General features: G+C 35.7%; 1 protein-coding gene across 25 annotated transcripts in view; it reads right to left on the minus strand.

The window, feature by feature from the left end:
* Positions 1–25,876, minus strand: part of Pard3b (par-3 family cell polarity regulator beta) — a 1,069,040-nt gene that overhangs the window by 585,535 nt on the left and 457,629 nt on the right. For all 25 annotated transcript variants that reach the window (XR_015449088.1, XM_087205812.1, XM_004851169.4 and 22 more), the window contains one exon: positions 6,484–6,593. Coding sequence is in view for 23 of the 25 variants with exons in the window: in XM_087205812.1 (XP_087061938.1) it covers positions 6,484–6,593 (110 nt within the window). In the remaining 2 variants the exon portion in view is untranslated. Of the gene's footprint in view, positions 1–6,483; positions 6,594–25,876 lie in introns of those variants that run through there.

Here is a 25,876-nt window from a genome sequence, read left to right on the forward strand (position 1 = left end):
AGTTGCCCACTTCAGAAATAAAAGTTTAATTATCTAATCATCTATTTATAATAACCTATTATGTTCCAGGCACTGGCTGAGGGCTTGAATACAAAAATAAATGCACTGGCTCATGGCTCCTAGGCTCTCACAGTTCTGAAATAATGCAGACATGTAAACAAGCAGATATATTTTAGGTGGAAAGTGCTAATAGAGACAGTGCACATGGCATTTCTCTTCAGGGCTTAGAGGGGTGAGCAGAGTGCTCAAGTGCAGACGAAAGGCAAAAAGATTCACACTGACTGTTTAAAATGTGTGGTCTGGTAATCTGACATATGCTCATAGCCTGATAAGGTTTGTTAAACTGCTTTCTATGTGGTCTTCATAAATAGGCTGTAAGTTTCCTGAGGACAGGAGTTATGTCTTTGGGTTTCCTGATGGCACATAGTAGAATGCTTAGATAATTAAGGGATGAATCAATTTCTTTTTATAGGAAAGGAAAACTCATTTGATTTTCATTATGTATATAGATCAATAATAAATAGCACAAGGGGACATGCCACAGTTACCTTTTTAATTTCAGAAAGAGACCTCTGAACAGTGAACTTCCTTTTACATTTTTCAGTTTTGGACTAGACCTAAAATGAATAATGAGAAAGCACCACCTGAACAGGGATCACATTTCTGAGGGCCCTTGATTAGTCATGGTACAGACAATCAGATAATCCTCATTTGTTTTACCAATTTTTGCAAGATATGGTGAAAAATTGTGCTGTACAGTAAATTGGGCTTCTGGATTCTCCCTATGTGAACATGGGTCTTATAAGCATAACTGCTTTAGAAATTAAGCTGCGTAAACTTGCCAAACTAAGTAAACATTTGGCTTTATGAAATATTGGATGGCAGCTTTATCTCTTAAAAACAAAGCCATATGAGAACCATCGTTGCAATGTGTCTCCAAGCTCTGGTCTTATCAGCACACAGCGTGAACAGCTGGAGTTACAAACACCAGAACTATTATTAAATCACTGTGTCAGGGGGAGAAAAAAGAAAAACCTTTTGTAGTCTTCAATATCTCTAAGTAATGCAATTATATATTACATGCTATTCTTCCCTCCCTTTTGCTCCAAAGCATCCATTTCTCATCATTGAAAGACAATGGATAGAGCCTTCCTTTCAATATACCTCAGTGTATAGAACCATTATTCTAGCCTAGTGTTGTGTATAGTTACTTAATTGTATATCTAATGGATAGAAAATGTGATTGGGCTATTCTGAATATTTGCTAAGATTTATGTTGCATTTTGAAAGTCAGAAACAAAAAAAAGTCCTCTGACACTTCACTGGCAGTTTGATGATTTTAATCCTAACAGCCAAGATATTTAATTTTTATCTATGATGTCTCAATGATTTCTTTCATAGATTTGAGAAAGTTTATTACAGTAGAAATATCGCTCATGTCAATAGGAATGAGGACATAGGAAGATATATACCATACAAGGAGGAATTTCCCAAATCTGCACTCCATCCTACTTTATGCAAGACATGAAGGAAATGATGTTATACAATGGAAATAATATTTTCTCATTAGTGGCTACCTGCCACTATTTTTTCTGATAGAATGCACAAATATCCAAAGAACATTGTATTTTCACTCCTTGTCCTAGTAGAATACACTGGACAACTGGAAATACACACGCACTCACACACAAACACATCACACCACACTCACCTCATGCCATGGCATATAATTTTAGAATTGTCAGTGTTAAAACACCTCTATGCACTTCTAATTTAACATCCACATATCCACAAAAATCTGCCAGCTTATGTTTTGGAATAAAATGTATATATTTATGTACTGTAGACATTGGCTTCTAGAAGACCAATATTTTCTTAATTTTGGCAATACAGAACAAGTAACAGCTTTAGAGCAAAGTCCTTTACTATCTGAGAAAACCACGGTGCTATAATTTTCAGGAATCCTGTTTAATTTACTCTCTCTGCAGGGTCAATTTGCTGTAAGGGTTAAATTCAAAACTATAAACAGTCATTAATATACAAAACAACCATAGTAATTAACCGGATATTAAGAAAAAAAATCACATCTGTTTTAGAGCTCTGTTCCATCCGCAAATTTGGGACCTCAATCCCAAGGACCAAGTTTTATGGCATGCCTTTAAGCTAGGAACACCAGGTTACAATCAAGGAAAAGAAGGTAAGACTTCTCACAAGTAGACTCTCACTGAAGTATCCTGTCCCCAGGATCCTCTTTCTTTAATTCAAAAGCAGTCAGTAGAATTGGATTCTGTATTGTCTTGAAAGATAAGTTATCTATTGCTATTTGAACATTAATATTTATACTATTCTGGCACAAAAAGATGAAGAAAGGAAACAAATTTACAGGCTGTTTATTTGGTAGTACTTTAAAAAATACTGAGCCTCACAAGCACAAGGTCCCGAGTTCGATCCCTGGTATCAAAAAAAAAAAAATCCTGAGATTTTTGTGACTTCTCAATATATACAGAATTTGAAGCTTGCAGAGAATTTGATTTTTTCTAATTTAATCCTATTTTTAAAACTCCAAAATGTTTCAGAGTATCTTAAATAACCAACTTGTAATAAATTGATTAGCCAGAAAACAACTATAACTTTTCTAACTTTTTGAAAACACGTATTTCTGGGCATCAGTGAAATCTCTTCCTACCATAGTAAGCCTAAAGAAGTACAACTAAAATAATAGTCATCAACAGTGGTTTTAGAGGGAATATTTCAACATAATCACATGTGTCAAATATTCATTCTTCAGATTCTTATGCTGTGGGTTATAAGAAAGTTTCATTTCTTGGGAATGATTGAACATAAGCTGCTTGGGGTCCTGCCATCTGTGAATTACTTACATGTGAACACTGTTGAGGAGATGGAAATTTTGATTGTTTTTTTTCTCCCCCTTAGATTTTGGACTGAAACGCGACTGAACATGGCTTTTCTTAGCAATTATTTTTTATATAGGTTGCTACATGGCTACATTATTACACGCTCCCCATCTTCATCATCACTTATTGAGTCATAGGAAGCAAGGACAGTGTTGCTGAAGCTATAGAGGAGGCAACCAGTAGAATACAGAGCCAGAAAGACAAAAAAGATCCTGGTTTCTGAGTCCATGCTCGCTGGGCTTGGGTCTTTGGCACACAGAGCCAGCTCTGCTTTGTGCTTCCAGGTCAGAGTTGGGGTCATTGGGCTCCTATGACTCCCTGGAAAGGTTGCCTCTCTTATCCCCGAGCAAAAAATGAAAGCAACTATATGGGTGCTTATAGGAAACTACATAATTATTATCCATGCAGGGATGCCTCTGAGAGGTAGTGGGAACACTAGTAATAATTATCCCAGAGGAATAGGCATGAACCAAGACTGCTCTAGGTGAACTTCATTGTGCTTTCACCCAAGATGATTTGGAGCTCAAAGATCTTCCCCCACGGGTCTCAAAGTATTGCATTCATGCTATGTCCCATTTCACTTCTGTCCAGAGCTGTACTATCAACAGAAATTGAAATAAGAGGTAATTCCAAATTTTCTAAAAGTCATGTTAAGAAAAAATAAAACGAAACAAGTAAAAATAACCTAATAATATATTTTATTTAACCCACTATGCAAAATATATTGCCATTTGAGGAGATAATCAACATTAATGAGATCTTTTACATTATTTTTTCTTACTGTAGTCTTTGAAATCTGGTGTGGATCTCACACTTGAAAGGCATTTTAATTCATATCAGACACATTTCAAGTGTTCATTGACCATGTGCAGTTTGTGGTTATGATATTGGACGATGTAGTTACAAGGAGGCCACAAGTTTGAATATGCAGAAATACATGAATAAAATTATAATACACACATTTTGTATTTTTCTTCTAGGTTAAAAAAGACAGCCCTTGGCTTATTTACTGAGTTTGCCTGTCTGTTCCCTGGGGTGACCCAGTTCTTGAAGCAGATAAGCATTTACCTAGTAGATTCTTTGGGGAGAATAGACAGGATGGCTGAATTGGATTAGTTATAAATTATCAGGCTGTGAACCTCTAGGACTTTTCCTAGACTTATATGTGTCCTGCATTCCTAAGTGCAAAACACATTCACTCAGCATCTTTCATGTACTTGGCACTAGATACAGAAAGATTAATAAGGCACAATGTATGCAGTTAGAGATATATATCTTGATGAGATTACATGGTAGTTGTTATAATAATAGATAGCATGATCTATTGCTAGTATGTAGTTAAAGGGATAACCATTATTTATATAGCACTGATTATGTACCTCTGAACGTGAAGCCTTACAGTATTCATGAAATATATTTTACAGTTGAGGCCAGGGAAGTCCAAGACACGCTTCTATCCCATGGCAAGGCAAGGATCAGGCTCTACTCTTGGGTTTCAGATCTTGTCTTCTTTATGCACAGAGAACAGATGAGAACAGGAGGAAATCAGTGTTTTCCTTGTTATTGTTTTTTCTTTCTTTCTTTTTTTTGTTTTTGGTACTGGGGATCAAAATCGGGTCCTTGAGCTTGCAAGGTGAAACCACTGAGCTAAATCCCCGGGCCTTCCTTGTTATTGTTGACAGTGTAGGGACTTGGTCCATGTTTGGTAACTTGTGTAATAGTGAAGCACAAGGATTTGGGGTGCCAGAATTTCCTCTGGAATTAGGATATGTATTTTTGCTAGTAATAATGTATCTTCCTGCCTCACATCCCAATGTGGAACTCACTAATGTTGTATTGTGGTGAAGCTCTGAAACCTATGAGAAAGATAGCTGCTCTAATTTCCTCTTATAGAAAGCAATAATGGTATCATTTGACTTGGTCTAAGCACTAAGCCTGAATGATAGAAACATAGAAATCAATCTTGATGGATTATTTGCTTGCAGACATTGGAAACACTCTAATTTTAGGGTATATACCTCATAAAAATACACACTAAATTATTCTTTTTTAAGTTGTCCTATTATTAATATAGTTCTCTCTCCCCAATCAGATATATTAAAGCTTAACATTGTCTCAATCAGTGCATGTTGAAAAAGAAAACAGTAGAAACAAAGTCTATGTAAATAGGGAAGGGTGTAGGGGGTGAAGGGTACACAGGTAATGGGGAAAAAATAAGAACCAAGATACATCATGTACAGGTACAAGCACCCAATGATAAATGTAAACGTACTGTATACCTAAAATGTACCAATAAAAGAATTTAAGCAAAAAACCCCCATATCTTATCATATACAACATTGGCTTTGGTTGTATTCATCACAGATATTAGACATATGATTGTTATTAGAGTTCCATGAAATATATGCACTTAAAAGGATAGTAAGATAACATGACATATTAAAATACATTAAAGGGACGTTGTATCTTTAAGGAAAGAAATATGCCAAGATATCACCACAAATTATTAGTCCATACCCAGTGATGTGGTATAGCAACTCCTACCTCATATATACTGACACAGGTTCTTGCTAAGAAAATTATATACAAAACTAGGAGAATTTGTTTAACTCACTCAGCATCCTGATAAACCTATAAAATGTTGATTTTTTCCTTCAGGTGCTATAGATAATGAGACTTAAAATTGGAAGGTGACTTGCATTTAGACTTCTAATATGGTTGTGTTATTAAAGCCCAACTATTGAAATCATATAACCAAAACCTAACTCTCCAGCTATTTGGATGGGTGAAACACCATGACAGCTCTTTAAGACAACTGAGGATTTATCAGAAATATAGTCTTTACCCTAACAGTTGTAAGTAGAGCAATTATATCTGGCTTATAACTTAATTTTTCTTCAATCTGAATGCTGACTTTTACAAACCCATTACCAGCACCATATATCCATACCATTGGGAGCCTGAAACTCCACAACCATTCAGAATGTTATGAATGAAAAGCACTGGGTTAACACACCAAAAAATACACTAACTATATCCTTGCATATTATGAAGCAGGAGGAAGAGGAATGTGTAAGAGCTCAGAGTGCTGGTTCATGCTGGTTCATGCTGGTTCAAAGCAGTCTTTGGATAAGACTACTTGAGTTCAATTCCTGGCTCTGTCACCTCTCAGCTATATGGCCTTAAACAAATTACTTATCTTCCTCTGCCTCAATTTCTTATCAATAAATGGATATAAAACAAACTACCTTGATGTGAAAGTTTATATGGCAAATGAATTCACTTAAAACAGGGTTTGGCACATAATCAGTGCTATTATAAATAATGGTTATTCCTTTAATTATATACTAGCAATAGATCTGTTATCTATTATTACAAACTACTGCTATGTAATCTTATCAAGATATATCTCTCCACCTGATTATTAATTTACTCAAGCCCAACTATAACTACTACTACACATCTTGTCAAGATATAGGTGTCTATCTAATTAGCAGTTCACCCAAAGTCCTGTCCATAGGTAAGGTCTTTGAACTTTCACGGCAAGTGCCACCAGCAGGATACCTACTGAAACAACAGGTCTCATACTCTGGCCATCCAGGTGTGAAGCTCTAGGCTGGGCATCAGCAGGTGGCCCGGGGGCTGGATCACTGCTTCTCCTCACCAGCAGTGGAGTGCCTACAACACAAAGTAAGAAGTGAGAGGCCACAGGGCCCTGGGGGGAGAGAGGACATGACACAATGCATTTTAATTTAAAAGGTTTACACCATGCTTTATGGAAGAACATTCTATTTGTAAGGATGCTTGTGAATTAATTCATTTAACAGTCTTTCATCATCTATATGTAGATGGATATAAACAAAATTTGTTCAAATTGTGTCTTTCCCCACTTACATTTAAAATAAGCCATTGCTTTTAACAGAAATTGCTAGGCTATGCAAAAGAACAGCAGACAATCTATAGAGTGATCTAGAAAATATATGGAAATATTTAAAAAAAGAATGATTATCCAGAAGATGAATAAAAACGTTCACAGAGCCAGTGTAATTTGCTGTTCTGTAGAAGAACCAGAAGTATAGTTATTACTGCCATTTGGTTCTTTCCAAATGATGATACAGACTGAAATAAATTATTTGCTGGGGTTATAGCATTAATGTCTATTTAAGTACACAAAGAGATTAGTTTCATTCTCTTCCCTTTCTCATAAAGTATATAAAACTGATAAAGAAAATAAGTTAGCTCTTCTAAAAATATATCCTGATTTCCTTTTAATTTAATAAAAGCTTCCATTATTAAATATTTGAGTCAGTTATTAAATTCTGAAAAAAAAGATCATAGTATTAGAAAGTTCAAATGAAATTCAACCTTAGCAGAGCTAGTGGTCTAACTACTCTGACTGCAATTAGGTTTAAAATAATGTTTCATACCAAATTGGCCACTACAGAGAAAAAAAATCTCAAAAAAATCTGCTTATGGTTTAAAAATCACTCTCACATAAAAATTAACTTTTTATACTTGTGCTTTTGGGAAAAGTATTGAAAACAGTTAAAATGCAATTTCCCATTTATCAGTATTCTGAAAATTATTCCCCAACTCTCTCAAGCTATTGCATTTTAAAGGAACATTTTTCATCCACATTTGAGTTATTTACAAAGCTTATTTTATATATTCCTTAACAATTTTATTTTGGACAAAACCAAATTGTTAAAATGCTTCAGCCTTTTGTAGATAGGAGTTGCTTTCCTAAAAAAGGTCTTCTGTAATAAAGAATTAACATGTTACTTGAGATTCAGAAACCATGATAAAAGGTATTACAAAGTCCAAGTTCACATCCCTTATTTCTTTTGTTTTTCATTAATTAGGCCTATCACTATGTTTTCTTCACCCTTCCATCTCCATTTTCAAATTTCTGAAGCAAATAACTTACCAATATTTAGATGGCTGGCAGTTTTTTCATGAATGAAACTTTATTTAAAAAACAGGAAGAACCAAAACAAAAAGAAGTACAATACAATTCTATCTCACATCAAAACTTTTTCCATTTTTCAACTGATAGGACTATTAAACTCCTTTCTGATTAAGCTCCTGAACTACCAGTAACATAAAATGAAGAAGTCAGTCTAATACAACATGTAATCTTTAAGGAAATACAGTGAATTCCATGAAATTCTGGCTTATTTCCAAGCATTTTCCAGATCAGGAAAGGACAAGTCAACAATCTCAAATTGAGAGGAAACAACCAGAAACCAAGGAAGGTCCTTATGGATCATTAAGGCCCTTCCTTTCTCAAAAATGTTGATTTAGAGGCACAGAAATGGAAAAGGAAGTGACCAACAATTTTAGTTATGTGTTTTCAGCTAAGTCATGTACCTATATACCAGAAAGTGTGTGTGTAACATGATTATTGGGGGGGGTGTCATAAATATACCTTTAAGCTATAGTACATAGTTTTCCTTCAACTGTTAAGGGAGACTTGTCATATTGTCTGTATTTCCTGTTTCAGTGACAGGATGTTAAATTATTTAAGACATATTTTTAAAGTAACATGTATTCGGGTTTGTGTATGTAATCAGAATGCCATAATACTATAGTGTGTCTCCCAACATATAGTTCATTTTCACACCAATGTATCAACTATTTAGAACATTTAAAAAATTACTTGGTATCCCATTCATATGTACAATTTTCACAGTTTAATGTATCAGTAAAAATAAATTAAATTAATAATAAATACAAAAAAACTCCAAAACCAACCAAACTTTCTGATGGTTAGATCTCTCTTGAACATACTCTCTGCTCATCAAGAAAAAGTTTGCCTTTCTGTACTTTTTATTCTTTTACTCCGCATTTGAAAGGCTCCTGTTGAGTCACCTTCTAATTTTTCTTTGGCTGTCTTAACGTGTTAATAACAAGTGCAAATCAGTCCATATTGGAATTAATAATGAGCATCTTTAAATATGAACTGCTATCTCAGAGAGCTTTAAACCACCATTTCCTGAATTATTTTTTTCAACTGTCATCCCCCATTTAAAAGTAGCTCTCAGGAAGAGACCAAGTTACAATTTAAGGACAAAGACAGATATGTCCTAATGTACAACAGGCAAGCAATAAGAAGTAGTGAAGATGAAATCTTAGATATACAGTGGAGAAGAAGTCACGTTGCTGAAGTAAAGCTAACAGAAATAAGGAGATAAGCTCATGGACTTTTATCATAAACCCTGCTATGGTGGTGCTGGTGAGGGTGAAAAAGAACCTCTATATGAAGAATTTTATAACTTACCCATAGAAAATAGATATCACCAAAATAACACTACTAACTGTCCTGTATCAATACAATGGACAGATTAATAGAATCAATAGACTAAGTTTTACCCTCTTTGGCTCTGTGATCCTGGGGTTGGGCTGCTCTGGGACAGTCTAACTTCTTCAAACCCAGTGACAATGACACATTACAGAGCTAAGAGGAAATGGTCACAAAATAAAGCACACATAGGACTTGTACTGTCCATTATAAAATTTTCAGGCCTGAAATCTATGCTCCATCCCATCACAAAAGAAACAGTGCTTAGGGCTGGGGATTTAGCTCACTGCTTCCACCGCCTGCCTCGCAAGCCAAGGACCTGAGTTCGATCCCCGGTACCGAAAAAGAAAGAAAGAAAGAAAGAAAGAAAGAAAGAAAGAAAGAAAGAAAGAAAGAAAGAAAGAAAGAAACAGTGCTTGCTATTTATTGTGAATAGTGTTATCTGCTGATATAGCTGAACTTCTGAAAAATCAAATTAATTTTCATGGGATAATATGCAAATGGAAATAGTAAAATCTAATTTTGTGCTAAACTAGATATAACCTTACACTGGAAGTCAAAGTTCTTAAGAAGAAAAAAAATGGGGGAAAAAGGAATTCAAATATGGTAAAAATTGAAATCCATTAGTATTATTTAGCTAATTGGGAAAAGACTTAAATTTTAGAGGCAAAAAGCATTTATTTCAGACCAAGGAACAAGAGCATTCTTTGGAATCACAGTTTACAAGCCACTGGAGACAAAACCCAAATAAAATAAGGAGTATTAGGTGCTTTAAAGCACAAAGTCCTGTATAACCACAAGATGCTTTCCACACAGTTAAATATTTGAAGCTCTACTATGTAGTAGGACATATATGGGGGCTGGCAATGATACTAAGATGAGAAGTTGTTGTGCTCACTCTTGGCTAATCTGTAAGAAGGGGAAATGTGGGCAAAAGGAAATTTTGGTACATTTCAGTACAACATAAAGGTAAGTAAATAGTACAAATAGGTAATGCACTGGTAATGGGAGAACCGATATGGATGAATATCCACACCATAGACTGTGTCATTTTACTTAGCCATATACACTGAACTCCAAGGGAAACCAAAGAGCTACTTGGAGCAGGAGAAGAGTGTTTGATTTGGTATGTAGCTGCTGGTGACTGTGTCCTCACAAGAGTGGGTCTTGCTATATGAAACTCCATTCCTTCTATACTACCATCCATGTTTTGGATAGCTGAGGGCTAAGACCACACTCCAGGAAAACTTACACACTTACTCACTGAATATGCCTTGAGGAAGACAGATAGATTTGTCAAGTCCTTCCAGGCTTTGAGCCAATTAGCACTGGTCTAGCCACACCCTCAGGAAGAACAAGAGGAGTTAGCTCCTAAGTGTCTAGTAACCACAGTGAATCTTCTAGTTCTCAAGCAATCATCATTTTAATGATGGCAATACTGGTATTCAAACTGGTACAGTTACTCATCCATTGTTACCTTTAAATGTCATGTAGACAGCTCAAAGAATGGTAGGCTAATCCAATATGAGGAAAGAATTTTGAAAGACAGCAATTAACTTTTTCCATCACACCCCTCATAGCTAATTTATTTATTTTCTTAACTGTTATTAGTATATGTTTGCAGTACAAAATGATTACATTCATTGTGGAGAATTGGTACATGTACATAACACATCTCAATTTTTTACCTTCTCGTCAGCAATCAAAGGTTCGAATCAGTACACTGATGGGTCATGCAAGATATAAAAGAGAAATGTGAGGTGTTTTCCACATAAACATGTTTCTGTCTGTTACATACAGACACATACACACACAACTGGGTCATTTCTTTTTCCACATTTGAAGGATGTGTTTGGGTGTAGCTGGCTTAACGGACAGATGATATTGTTTAATATTAAGTTTGGGGGCTTTGAGTGTCATGGAGATTGAAACTAAAGTGCTGTGATGGAGACTGAAACTAAAGTGCTGAAGAATCATAACATATGATGATGCTGGTGGCAGAAAAAATAAACAATGGTTTTAAACATGAGCCCCACATCAAAAGTCACAAAAGATACATGTTGTAAATTGTACAATGAGTAGCAGAGAGGTTTATTTATTTAAAGATAATGATCCTTCTGAGCAAAATCAGAAGGCCAGCTTTTCATCCCAGTATTAGTACCATTTAATCGCAGGATGGTCACAGGAAAAGCACTGACGTGATATTCTCTAAAAACTAGGTGCTTTTGGTGCAGCGAGGCTGGGAGGGCAGTGTCAAGATGGTGGACAGGGTGTCTGCAGTCATGAGCAGAAATGGAGAGAGAAGCTAGAGGAGGCTATGGGAGGATTTAACAAATGACTAACAGCATGCCAACAAGAAGCAGCATAAGACAGACATCAGAAACCCTTACACTTCTTGCTGGGAGAAGAGCAATGGGGATGTTTTGGCAACTGCCATGATTTGTGTCAGAGAAAACACAAATCTTGGCTTCAGCCCACTGTGTGTTAGACTGATTTCCTTTAAATTTAAAATGCCTTGATATGTGTAAGAAACCAAAGTTGAGATTTTCAACTGGGCAAATTCAGAAAGATGAATATGAAGTTAATATTGGAAATCATATTAGCTTCCAGAAAGAATGCACAGAAACAAACATAAAGTGAACAAAGGAAAAGAAAAGAAGAAGAATAGGTACTGGTCCATTAAGAGTACTTCCTGCAAATCAATGAGAAAGTCAGAGTTTCATGTTCTCCCAGAGTCCTCTAAAAAAGGTATGCAGCCTCATGAGCAGTCAGCAGAACCACAGAGGAAATCCCGAAGGAAAAGGAGGGGTGAGGTGTGCAAAAGGAACTAGGATTAACATGAAAACCCATTTATTGGCAAATAGTAAGGACTGGTCATTTCAGTCTCTGTTTTCCTTTGCTCTAAGAAATTTCATCTTTGCTTCTCAATTATCAGATCACTGAAACACTTAGCCAGTCTGAAGAAAAAAAAAATTCCTTCCAATATTGCTGATATTTACAATAAATAACAAGATAAATATGAATTGGAAAAAAAGCTCTAAATCGAGACACCTCTAAATTGGTACATTTTCCACACTGATCATATAAGTGAATTGCAAATGGCTAAAATTTTAAATTTTCTTAAAGAAATAGGAAAAATACATATTCCAAGTAATAGTAATAATCTAGTAAAACAGCTTGCATCTTCTTTTTGCCATAGTACATTTTCTTTTTTCTTTTTTTTTTGGTATGGAAATCGAACTCAGGACCTTGAGCTTGTGAGGCAGGCAGCAGCACCAGTGAAGTAGATCTCCAGCCCTCATAGTGCATTTTTTAAATAGACTCTGCAACTAGTCAGCACCTAGGACATACTTTTCAATAATCTTGAACTTAAACTCGCTGAATGAGTCAGACATAACAATATAAAACATGTACTACAAAAATATGGTATAAAAAGACGATAAGTAAGAAAATATGCCTGGCATCATGTCACCTTCAAGAAGGCACTCCACCACAGGATCCAACCTTTCTGCACTGGCTAAATGTGTATGTTAGAGGAGCTACATGAAAGTCCCACTCCAGAGCTACAAAGAGATAGAGCCACGAATTATACAACCAATAAGGAAATTGAAGTCCAGAGATATTAGGTTACTGTCTTTTGGACTTGATTTTTAGAATAGTTTTATTCATTTAACACTTCTCTGTTTTAGGGTCATGTCTTCTATGCAGGTAAGTGTACAGAAGTAAGGGGAATGATATCTCTTCAAAGCTTTATGAATACTATTAAGCTCAAGAAGTCAGTAGAAAGAAAGATTTTGGTAGAAAGACACAGTCAAAAGGAGTGGTGAGAAATGCATATCTTAAGAAGCAAGTATCAAACCCATAGCTCCACATTATCTTACTTCTGGAGTGCATCTCTCTTTCAGGTGATTTACATGCCTTGACAGCATTCCTATCACATTTCTCAATATCTCAGTAAAATAAGACTGGTGGAAGTGGTGCATCATCAGTTGTTTTTGGAGACAACTAGATTTCCTTTTTGTATGGATTTTTACAGGCAGCAGATAAAGCTTTTCAACCACTACCTAACAACACTCCACAGCACTAGAATCTGGAGACTCATAAAAATATTGGTAATAATATCAATATCCATACAATTTATGATAGAGTACCAAGAAGAGGTCACTTTCACTGCAGGGGTGCCTGGCTTGCTTTGGTGCTTGGGCTGTGATGACATGCTTTCAGATGCTGTGACAGGAAAACCACACAGGAGAAACCAAATCGAATTTTAGCAGTCCAGAAACTTTAGTCTTAAATACTCTTTTAAGAAAAAGACACCCAGTACAGCTGTAAAAGGAGCAAGGAAGTTTACATGAACTCATTTTTAGTACCATTTTTCTTTCATTTTTGATCGCAAAGATCATGCATGTTCAACACAACAATAGAACAAGCACAAGTAATTCACAGAAAAGTCACTAACTGCACAATGGATACGAATGAGCATATACATACTAAAGTCTCATTCATTATTTGCAAAGCTGTTTAAATTGGAGTGTCACTGCTATAAAAACAAGTGACAGGAATTTTAACTGACTTTATTGGAACTTATACTTTCCATTGAAGATGTTTGTGCCTTCAATTTGAAGTGTATTTGTGCCACATCCCTGAGGGTACAGGCTTTCCCAAATATTGAAACATGCACATTTTATTCCTTTGATGTATAGAAATGCAGCAGATATAATTTTGCAAATTTATTTTAATTGTTTTATATTATCCATTTGCTCATTCTCCTTAAGGTTAATTAGTACCAGGTTTTAGAAACATGCTCAGTCTCAGGTATTATAGTAAGAACAATGACAAGTTACTGAGGTTGCTCAGTACAAGCAAAAATCCTGTTCTCTGAAAGGCAAACACTCTAAAAATGAGATAAAATGTTAGCAGACATAAATAAAGATCCATAAATAAGTAAATCCAAATAAAATGTACTGAATCTCAGAGGTGACAAGAAGGAACTCAATATGTACACGCTAATCTCTAATTCCTTGTTCTGGTGTTCAAGGGCCTCAGTGGTTTGGCTCAACTTGCCTCCCTATTTACATCTTGAACTGCATTTTTTCTTTGTCATGTGGTATATGCCAAACAGGAACACCTACCATTGTCTAAAAATGCCCCACATCCTTCGGCTTTTAATTATCACTAATACTGAATTAGTTATACTCTTTTCCTTCTTTTAAGGTCTATTCCCAACAATTATAGACAATCTCTACTTCTCTGGAATACTCTGGCGCACAGGCATTATGAAGCTAGCTAAGTGTAACTTCAGGTTCTCATTTGCAAGTCCTTCTTAAGATCCCAGGAGGATTCTTAGAAATGGTATTACATGATTTTGTAAAATTTACCTATATAAAATATTTTAGTTGTATAAATTAGTCCTCTAAATGGTTTTATCTGCAATGTCCCTCCTATCATACTCTTCCTCCTTTTGGGTGACAACAGTCTGGCCAAGATAATTTCTGGATCCTGGCTAAGGGAAAATTGAGTTTAGGATATATTTTGTTTGAATGAAGTGGACAATTTTTGTGTGGTTCACAGACACTAGTTATTGCTAGTCATCTTGTGAGTGATAAAGGAATCTTCTCATCATCTAATTGTGCAAGTACACCCAGCTATGTGACATAAAGTTATAGGACCTACAGCTAACAAGATAGCACTGTGACTGTGCTCCTTTTGCATCCAACAAAAAGGAGTCTGTGGAAACTTTAAGGTAAATATGATTTGAAAGGTATGAAGCCAAAAGCTAGTCAATGGGAAATTCTTTTGTATCTTAGATGTAAAAAATTATAAAGGCATAATTCAGGTCTTATGGACATCTTAATAAATGGGACATTCTTCCTTAACCAGAAAATGTCTGAAAATGCAGCATCAGATTAAAATGCTCATGTTAGTATAACACTAAGGCTATATTAGTTTCACAAGTTATAAGTGTGTATACATTAAGCCCCGATGGTGATACATACCAAATAACAGTATCTGAACAAAAACATTTTTTTTTTTTTTTTCCGGAGATTGAACTTGGGACCTTGTGCTTGTAAGGCAGGCAGTGGAACCACTGAGCTAAATCCACGGCCCCATAAAAATATTTTGATGACTCAGGCTAAAAAAAAAAAATTGAATCATTTATTTAATCTTTTTTGAAATGCTATTACAGATGAAGAGGTGATAAAAGAATATGTAGCCAAAAACTGTAGAGAAAGATGCAAAATAATGATATATTCAGGTGCTAATTAATATCATCATAAAATAATATTTTTCATATTTTATGACATCTCTAGTATATTATCTTTTTAAAATTTGTAAATTGATGCTTTTTCTCATTTTAAATAAGAATTCATTTACATATGTCTTTGCATTTAAAATTTTTATCTTTTCTTAAATTACAATTCCTCTACATTGCATACTTTTAGAATTCCACAAAATATGAATCTGGTTCTGCATCTTTTTTGAGTATATTGCATCCTTCTTTTTTTATGTATAGAGTTGTATCCGTGTGGTCTACCCTTAACTTAGTCATTTAACAAAGATTTAAGGAATGCCTGACATGTGCCAGGCACTTCTAGGCACTCTGGCTGCATTAGCACACACCACCACAAAGGTGGTGCTCTTTAAACTCTATAAGTTGCTAGAGGACATCAGATAATAAACAAAGAGATAAATACATATGGGTGTTTAAAACCAAGGATAAAACAGTTCTTAAACAGGAACGTGAGGTAGAAAGTGATGAGGAAGGAGAAAAAGAAGACAACACTGTACTACACTGCAGCCTCTGGTTACAAGCCACTTGCCTTAGTATATCACTTAGGATCCCTAGCAGATGGGCATTAACAGAGAGGCATGCTCAGCAGAGCTAAACAAAACCATAGGCACAATGATCAATCTCTGAATACAGACATATTTAGAATCTGAAACATCCCAGACAAGGCAACGTTTTTGTATCACAAAAAGGGTTTCTAACCCCAATATGTAAATAAAATGCTACTGTTGGGTTTGTTTCCCTTCACTCAACACTTTTTTCTTTAGCATCAACATTTATTTTAAAACAAACACTGTTCACACCAATGCTGCATTTGTTATCACCCTTGCAACTTAAAGATAAATGAGCATAAAAGTGACATCAACACCAATGCTAAACAACTCCGGTGCAAGCTCTGAAACACTGACTGCAGTCCTATCAAATACTGTGGTTTATGAAGGGACCTATTGCCCTATCAGTTGACCTTTTAGTTTCTCATAGCGTATAGTCTTAAAAGACAGATATCAAGGAGGTTAATTTATATATAATTTATTTAATTTACATTTATAAAATTTATGGCAACTTATAGAACAGCTAAAAATATAATAGTTGAGTTTACCTGAAAAGATTCTTTAGAAAGATTGAATTTTAAACAGGATTTTGAAATGCAGAAGATATATGAAGTGACATATTTGTGTAAATGAAGATACTTACAGTAGCAGATAGGATATGTTTATAGAGGTGAGAGATGGACATCCATACACAGACACTGATAAGATTTGCTCAGCCAGAAAACAGGCATAAGCCAAGTGACTAGGGTAGCAAGTAATTGAGGAAACTAAGAAATTTGATTAGAAAAACATTTCTAGAAAAACTTAAATACAAATAGCAATGAGACTTCTAGAGTCAATCTATAGCTTTGTTCCCCCTTGAGTCTTAGGCAAATGCATTTTGGAAAGACATTTACACCTTATGAATGTATGAAAATTTTGACTAAGAGAATAAGCAAAGGGATCTTTTCTCCATGTTTTTCTTAGTAATTCTTTTGTGAAAAACATAAAATGAATCTCAGTGTGTCCAGTGGAGGAGATGTGGTTTGAGGATGATTGTTTGATTCAGTATGGAGCACATTTGGAATGGTTCATTAATGTAATGATGCTAGTCTCTACCAAGTGCTTATGGAACCACTCTTTCTTTTGTCCTAATTTTTGGATATAGCTCCAGTGAGTAGAGAGCAGCCTCAAAAAGAATACTTCACTAGCTCTTTAATAGAAGAGAAAGAGAGAAATAAGCAATGCCTTTAGGCCATAAAGTTGCAGTTGCAAACAATTACTAGCAACATCAAAGTACTAAATTCAAATCACTAAGTCTTTCTTGATAAATGAGAAACATCCACAAGTCAATTTAAAGTATCCTGGGCACAAATCTGTATGTTTTATCAGCTGCACTTGAAACCTTTGATCACTACATTTTATTGGATCATTGAAAGTCCCTAGTAAAACTGAAGGAAGTGGTGGGTTATTGGGCTACTGTTATCTCTAAGGAACACTCAAAAGATGGTTTCACTCCACTCTCTATGTGCTCAAATGCTGTTTTCTTTGTAGTAGGAATGAGCCTACAAGGCCCTTTCTTTCTCTGATGAATGGAGAAGGCAGGGTTTCTACTTAACAACACTTTCAATACTAAACAAGGGTCAGTGAACTGAGGCTCGATTCTGAAAACACAGACCCTAGACTTTCTGGCAGGGAACATGCCTAATTTGAAGTACCTGAGGAAAACCCAACTACTTTCTGCTTGGAGACTTTTCCAAAATTTGCATCTGTGGTTTGAGACCTCATTTGTTGACCCATAGCTTCTCCTGGGACCCAAAGCTCAGACTTAACCTCAGTACCTTTTATCCTATACATCTGGTAGGGAGAGGTTATATTTTGTCTGTGATGTGGAACTGGTCCAGCTGTCCAAGCCATCTTGACCTCGAATTAGATAAGTGAAATCTAATCCACTTGAAAGTACTCTTTAGGACCACCCAGATGTTTTATATGGCTGCAGTCTTGCTACTAAATAGGTCCATTACACAAGCTGGAGAACATTACCCCAGCTGAGTAATTCACCCAGAGGCATAAGCGAGGCAAAGATCCACAGATCATTATTGACTTTTCTGTGTAACTCCTGGCATCAAATTCAGTGTACATCAAAATGCAAAGGCCACAGGTATACAACTAGATTGTGGTCCTATGATTCTTCAGGAAGATGCAAATTGGCTAACAACATAGATTATCTGTTAATGGTAAAGTATGAAGAAGATGCAATTTGATTAGAATTTAAAATATTTTCCACAGATGGATTTCTGAGTCAAAGGAATAAATGAGTTTGCATCAGTTATAAGTATGTAAGCCGATGATTAGAAATCTGTGCTGCTTTTAAAGGAATTCTCAGAACAACAAAATTTTTATGATTATTATTCTTGTAGCTCTTAGGAATATACCAAATTCATCCAGAACATGAGATGTTTACTAATGTGAAGGTAATGACCTATTTTATCTATCTTATGTCTAAACTTATTATATTTCTAATACACTACTAATAAGTACTGCATTATGCTAGGTTAATATTTATATATACATGTAACTGAATTCAGTTATTATATAACTGAGTAGCATGAAATAGACAATATTCATAAGAAGTCACAGAATAACAGAGCAAAATCTACCAAGATGAGAGGGAAACTGATAACAAAATTTAACAACATAGAACTACCCCTGATGACAAACACTAAATGAAAGGTGCTGATAAGAGGCCAGTATATAATTCAACCAGCTTTTGAACTTGTCAAATAGTTCCTAAGACAAGCAGCCTTTAATTTGAGATGAAGGATCATAATCTCATCTTTCAGGTCTTCTCAGGGCAAGAAATACCAATACACAGTGCTGTTTTCGAACAAGGCTGACTTAGAAAAGAAGGAATTGCCCTTACAAGTTACACATGAAAGACTGGATACCATTAGAGATGCCTTTGTGCTATGCTTGTCTAGGTCATCACACTCTGTTTTATCTGTCAAGATTGGAACACACACACACACACACACACACACACAGAGTTGCTTTCAGAGAGAAGGTGTATGGAACTCAAAATACAATTAATATTTAGGTATGCCGGTGATACTGCTGCATCTTTTATTTTGTTCCTCCCATGTACACAAGGATGTGCGATGTGTGATAAGTATCTTTCTAGTTTGTGACAGTCTTTGTGTTTTTAAAGTCTAATATTTTCACACTCCTGTGTGACTCTGATCATTTTCAAAATGTGACACTCTTTGTCCAGACTCTGATCATTTTCAAAAGTGGCTTTTATGGTCTTCAAAGAGAAAAATTAGCAACTTCAGGCCAGACTTACATAGCACAAAAAAGAGACTTACTACCCAGAAAATCCTGGATTCTTAGCAAAGCACACAAATAACACATTTTAGCCAGGGATGGCAAAATAAACTGTTCCACTGGATGGGAGGGTTGCAAAGGCACATTACAAAGATGCAAGGGCTCTTTGGCCATAAAACAATTTACCATTGCTTTTGCTCCCATAGTCTAATTTCATAAACCCTTATGTTTAGAATGCAGATTTCATAAGCCCTTATGTCTAGAATAGATTTCATTTCCTATCTAAAACAAACATATGGTATCAAACAGTCTTTTAATGTTCTGATTTAAATTAGTTTTAAGGAGATAAAAAGACTGAAATAGTTCTGCTATTTGTGTATGCTTAACAGCAATATTTATATCAACATATTGGCAGAGGAAATGTTAAATTCCCTATATCTACAGTTCAATTTGAAGGAACACATTTACCTAAAATACTTATAATGTGGTATATAGATACTGCAGACTGAGTGACTGGTGGACCTACCTCTGACAACTTTTCAGCATCAGAACAATTCAATTCTAAAGCACAAATCTCCCCTTAATGCACACCTTAATTGTATTTGTTTTGTTTTATTTGGTTGCTATGTGGCCACTGCTATTTCGTGTAAATATTCAACAAATAGACAGTATGAACACAGGAATCCTGGGGTCCAGGTTAGAGTTCATTCTGCTCCCTCTAAAAATTCTACTCAGGGAAATCTACTGATTTTCAAAAGCAGGTTTTCTCCATTTCAGTGTTACAAATCATTCATGAGTCTTGAAAGTAATTTAAGGATTTAGATCAGCACTCTAACCCATGGAGGGTATAGGGAATATCAGGCTGTGTTACATAGGAAAGCTAAGTTTTGTTTTGTAACATACTTATATACTGGCCTGAAATATGAAATCAATTTTTGGCTTTGAATTACAGCCAAATAGGTGGGGAAAATAAAATCTAAACCTAAAGGATGCTCCTTAACCATCCAAAAACTCAGACCGAGTTGGAAACTCTTGAGATTACAAACTCCTTAAGGAAACACATTTAGCCCATGACTCTGCCTGATAATCCATTTCCATGAGCCTTCTGTTTTTTGGAGATTAATGTCCTACTTAACATTTATTTTACCCAGCCAGACATTTACTAAATACTTTCTAAGTTCTAGGAACTGTGTTAGCTACTAAGGAAACAGTGATTTCTATAACACAGTCATCTTTAGGCCACTGTGTTCCCTCTTGTATGGTGGCCCATACTCAAGTTGTAGGGTATAGTTCTTTTCCTACATTTACTTGGCCCAGATTCACCAGAAGAGCCTGCTTCTTTTAATCTTGCTAAGGCTATGATCTCCAGGCTCTCAATAATTTATCTAACCTCCCTCTTTGCCATACTTTGTCCTCTACATTAAAGTTTTGCCACTGTGTTCCCTCTTGCACGGTAGCTCACCCTCACGCTGTAGGGTGTACTTCTTTTATTGCTTTTGTTTGCCCCAGACTCACTCTGCAGAGCCTGTTTCTTTTCCTACCTTTAATAAAACTTTTCTAGTATTAAAAAAAACAGTATTCTTCAAGGGCTCTAAAGAGATTGACTAGTACACCAGAATTTATTATACAGTGTCACCAAAAGATAGATAAACAGTTATTGCAAAGTGCTAGAAACAGGAAGGAGAGTAACAGCTGTTAGAGAGAGCCTCATAGAATAGTTGACATCTACGAAGGTATTCATATATCCATCCATCATCCATCCACCCATCCATCCACCTATCCATCCATCCATCCTCCATTAAGATCAATACTCTAACCTAGAAGCTGCAGGAATCTTAGATGAGTTAAAACAAAGCATTACCTTAGAAGAGCTCCAAACCCACAGGAGAAAGACACTTAACTGGACCAGGTAAGAAGAACAGAAGAAGTACAAGGTACCAATTATAAAGACACTCTAGAGACATGAATTGTTATGTTTGCCTTCTGGAGTTGAAGAAGACTTCTTCTACAATAAAGGGACTATGAATGGTGGCAGAAGATGGTGGATAGAAAAGAAAGGTTTGATATTCAAAACAAAGCTGGTCTGTATCTTAGATAGAGCAAAATTATGAAAACCTCATGTATACATTATTTGTGAATTTTTAAGGCTTATGCTAAACACATGAGGCCACAGTGAGATAGGGCCAGAACTCTGGCAGTAGAGATTATGCATATAACTAAAAGGCTGAAAGAGAGCCATAATATAAACCCAACTTTAGCATTTTCCTGCTTCAAATGGTTTTATCTGAATATTTTCATTTGAATAAAATCGACTCCATCAAGACCAAAGTAATTCTATATGATCAATTCATAAGTATTTTACTCTTTTTGAAGGCATTGTAAATGGAATTGTTTCCTTATTTTTTTCAGATAGTTCATTTTTAGTACATAAAAACACAACTGATTTTTGTATTCTGCAAATTTACTGAATTTGTTTTAATGCTAGGAGGTACCTGGTACAATATTTATGTTTTATAACATAAAAGATTATGCATACATGATTTAATTTCTTCTTTCCCAATTTGGAATTATTTTTTTTTCTTACCTAATTGCTTTGGCTAGGAGTTCTATTACAGTATTATGCTGAAGAGAAGTGGTGAGAGAAGGTACCTTGTCTTGTTCCTGATCTTAGAGAAAAAGCTTTCAGTGTTTTCACTGCTGAGTATGATGCTTGATGTCTGATATTGCTGATCCCTTAAAAAATTGAGGTGCATTCCTTTGATACCTAGTTGGTTATGAGTTTTTATCATTAAACAATGTTGAATGTAATAATAAAACAATTTGGTAAGGTTTTATGAATTAATGATTGTTTTACATTTATTGAGTTGATCATATGACTTTTATACTTCATTCTATTCATGTGAGGAGACGGAAGACCTGTACACTGAAAAATATGATATTGATAAAGGAAATCGGAGACAGTAAAAATAAAGTGAAAGATATCTCTTATTCATGGTTTAGAAAAAAAATCAATATTGTTAAAATCTGTACTATACAAAATGACCAACAGATTCAATGCAATGCCTTGTAAACAGTGGTAATATGAATTGGTACAGCCATTATAGAAAATACTACAGAGATACCTCAAAACATTAAAAATGTGGAAATTAATAAATACCACATGATGCAGAAATTCACTCTTGAAGATCTGCACCTTTATGTTCATAGCATTATTGGCTGTAACTATGATGTGGATGTGGAAACAACCAAAGTGTTCACTGATGGATGGATAAAGACAATTTCACACACACACACATGCACACACACACACACACACACACACACACACACACACATGAATATTATTCAGCCACAAAAAGAAGGAAATCCTGCCATTTGTAACAACATAGTTCAATCCAGAAGAGAGTATTCTAAATGTACTAAGCCAGACATGGAAAGACAAATACTATCTGACCTCAAATGAACATAGATTCTAAAGAATTCAAAAGCAAAAAAGCAAAAAACGTGATTCTGACTGACAGGGATGAGGGAGTGAGGGAAACAGTGAGAGGTTTAGGAAGAAGTATACATTTTCAGTTATAACCTGAGTAAGTTTCGGGAATCATGTGTACAACCTGGTGACTATTGTCAATGATACTGTATTGTTTACTTGAAATTTGGTAAGAGATGATTATAATATCTTCATGACACAAACACAAACACATACACAAATGTTACTTAATGGTGGTGATAGTTATGTTAATTATTTTGGTTGTTGTAATCAGTAAACAAAACTATATATCAAATCATTACCTCACATATCTAGAATATTTTTATTTGCTAACTAAGTATTTTAAAATAAAATTTCAAAAAGAACCTATATGATCTGGCCTTATTTCTCTGTCCTCTGGCTCCCCACCCCTTACTCAATACACTGCGGCCACCGTTGCCTCGCCTCTGTGGCTCTTCATCTTTCCAAGTTCACTCAGAGTGTCTTTTCATCTTTGGGCTAGCTGATGTCTCCATTTAGGATGGTTTTCTACAATTCCATCTCCTCTCAGAGTAGTTTTGTTCTAGTTGCTCTCTAGTCCTTTATCCTGTTGTATTTTCTTCACTGCAATGTTACAATTAGAGAAAAACTTCTACATTTATTTACACTTATGATTTCCAACAGCCAGAAGAGAAGCTCATGAGAACAGAAGTCCTGCCTCTCTTCTCCTTGTTATATGCTCATACCCAGCATATGGATACCAGTTTAAATGTTTACGATTTTAAGGAAAGATTGAAGGATCTGGGACAGGTGCAGGTGGAGGAATCATGCAGAGATACAGATAGATCTGAAACAAGATACCCCAAATTAGCTGAAAAATTAGCAATACAAATTGTTGCTTCAATTTATATGGTCAGGTACAAAATGCAAGTGAGGTGGGTCAGCAGATCACAGATATGGTGTGAGAACAGAAACATGGGACAGGAGTTACTCTTGGACTTCAGAACCAGGTTGACATTAAACCCCAGAGACTTGTGGCCTTCGATATGTCTGGTCAGCAGGAATCCAAACCAGTGATCCAGTTCCAAGGTTACAAAAAATCCAACACCATCACATTTCCTTCCTGATTCTCAAGTGTGTGCATAGTTTAACCAAAGCAGGGTATTAGAAAACCACACAGGCTAAGAGAAAATTGTGGCACCAATGTCACCAGTCCTGGAGTAACAATTAAGAAAAAAACAATAAAACATTTGTTTCAATCTATTCTTTAAAAGGACTCACTGCAAGAGACAACTTCTCTAAGATGATAAAAGTTATCCATAATATTTGCAGTGAGCCTCTTAGCATGACCAAAGGGTACTGTGCATGTGTCATAGGGCAGGTCTGTAGGAGAAAGGCTGACTTTTTGGCAATGACAGCAGCCCAAAAGGAAAACAGCCACAGCAGGTCTTATAACAGTGGCTGTGAATCACCCTGATTATGAGCCACAAGGATGCAATCACTGGCATACAGAAACTCCTGACTAATAGCCGTGAGCAGTTTGCCTTTGCTATCTAAGTGTTGCAGACTGAACACACTCCTGCCTGACCTCCACTCAGCATTAATACCTGAATCATAGCCTGGGGAAGCTCAATATTTCACTGGTGGAAAGAAGATAAACAGCAATAATACAAAGATGCAGCCCTTTTTAGTGCCACTAGTTAAACTGAATGCATTTAATCTTTCTTCAGCATCTAAAATGTCTGTCATCTTCTCTTGGTGGAATGAATGATATTTAAACACTGATGCAGAAAGCCAGTTTTTAAAGGCTTTTCCACATACGTAATGGGAAATAGAATAAAGAACGCTGGTTTAACTAAGCATCACAGGACACAAATCAGTAAGTTGCTGGAGGACATACTATATACATGGTTTCACAACTGGAAAAAAACCCTGTATCACTACTCTTAACACCTACCTATAGGCCTGAAATATACAATGAATTTCTGTTGTGTAAGATATGCAGAATCTGTCCTACAAACAAATAATTTGCTTCACTACCTATTATGGCATGAATGTGTTATGTATCTATCGGGACATTTATCCACATCAAGTGGTTTCTAACATGATAAGGAATTAAATCATAGTATTTTACCAGAAAGAACTGATTAATAAATCTGGACAAGCGTCCACTTCATCCCTCCCTCCATCATCACATCTAGTGAGAAATGGGAGCAAACTCAAGCAGATGCTTTCTAAAACCTACACTCCTCTCCCACACACAGTGTCACTTTCCAGGGAAAGATTTCTCAGACTAAACAAAAGTAAATGCTGCTGGACCAAAGTCCTGGAGAGGCTGATGTAAATGCACATGTGTTTTCAGAAGGAAGGAAAGTGTAGGCTTATCTAACTACTTGAATGCTTAAGTCCATTAATGCATCTTTTAAAGGAGGAAAGCCTAAACCCTATAATTATATTTAATTCAAATCGCAGAAGTAACATCATATAATCTCTCTTCAGCCAAGTATTTTCTGACCACAGTGTAGAATAGGAAGTTTTTCTATGGCTGGATTCACATTACAAGAGTTTATACGAGCTGGGAACAGGGCTGGGTTCATGGTGGTCTTGGTCCAGAAACTTTAAAAAATCCATTTCTTTTAAAAATGAATATGAGAAAATAAGAATAAAATAGGTCATTTGTGAAAGGCAAAAAAGATGAAAGAAAGATGCAAACCCAGAGCCCAGTTATCACAAGCAACTCTTCAGCTTTCCTGGGCTTCCATTTATTTTGCTGAGAGGCCAAAGGTGAGGACCTATCTAAGCAGCACTGCTACCGTGAACAGTTATTATTTTAATCGACACTGTGCTGTGTTAATGAGTGCCAACCATGTGCCAGATGGTGCTGAAAACAAAGCCTTCTCTGCAGTCCCGCCCAGTGGGATCACTACCTCTCTTCTCTGTGAAAATGATCACAAACGTGGTAATGAGTTAACTCCAATGCAACCCAACTTCTAATCCCCTGACACATTCTGATTGGGCATTGCACCAAGATTTGGCATAGAAAAGGCA

This window comes from Heterocephalus glaber, unplaced genomic scaffold (genome assembly GCF_053883595.1).
Source record: "Heterocephalus glaber isolate CG9 unplaced genomic scaffold, H.glaber_assembly_v1.0 deba00000621, whole genome shotgun sequence".
NCBI classification, from domain to species: domain Eukaryota; kingdom Metazoa; phylum Chordata; class Mammalia; order Rodentia; family Bathyergidae; genus Heterocephalus; species Heterocephalus glaber.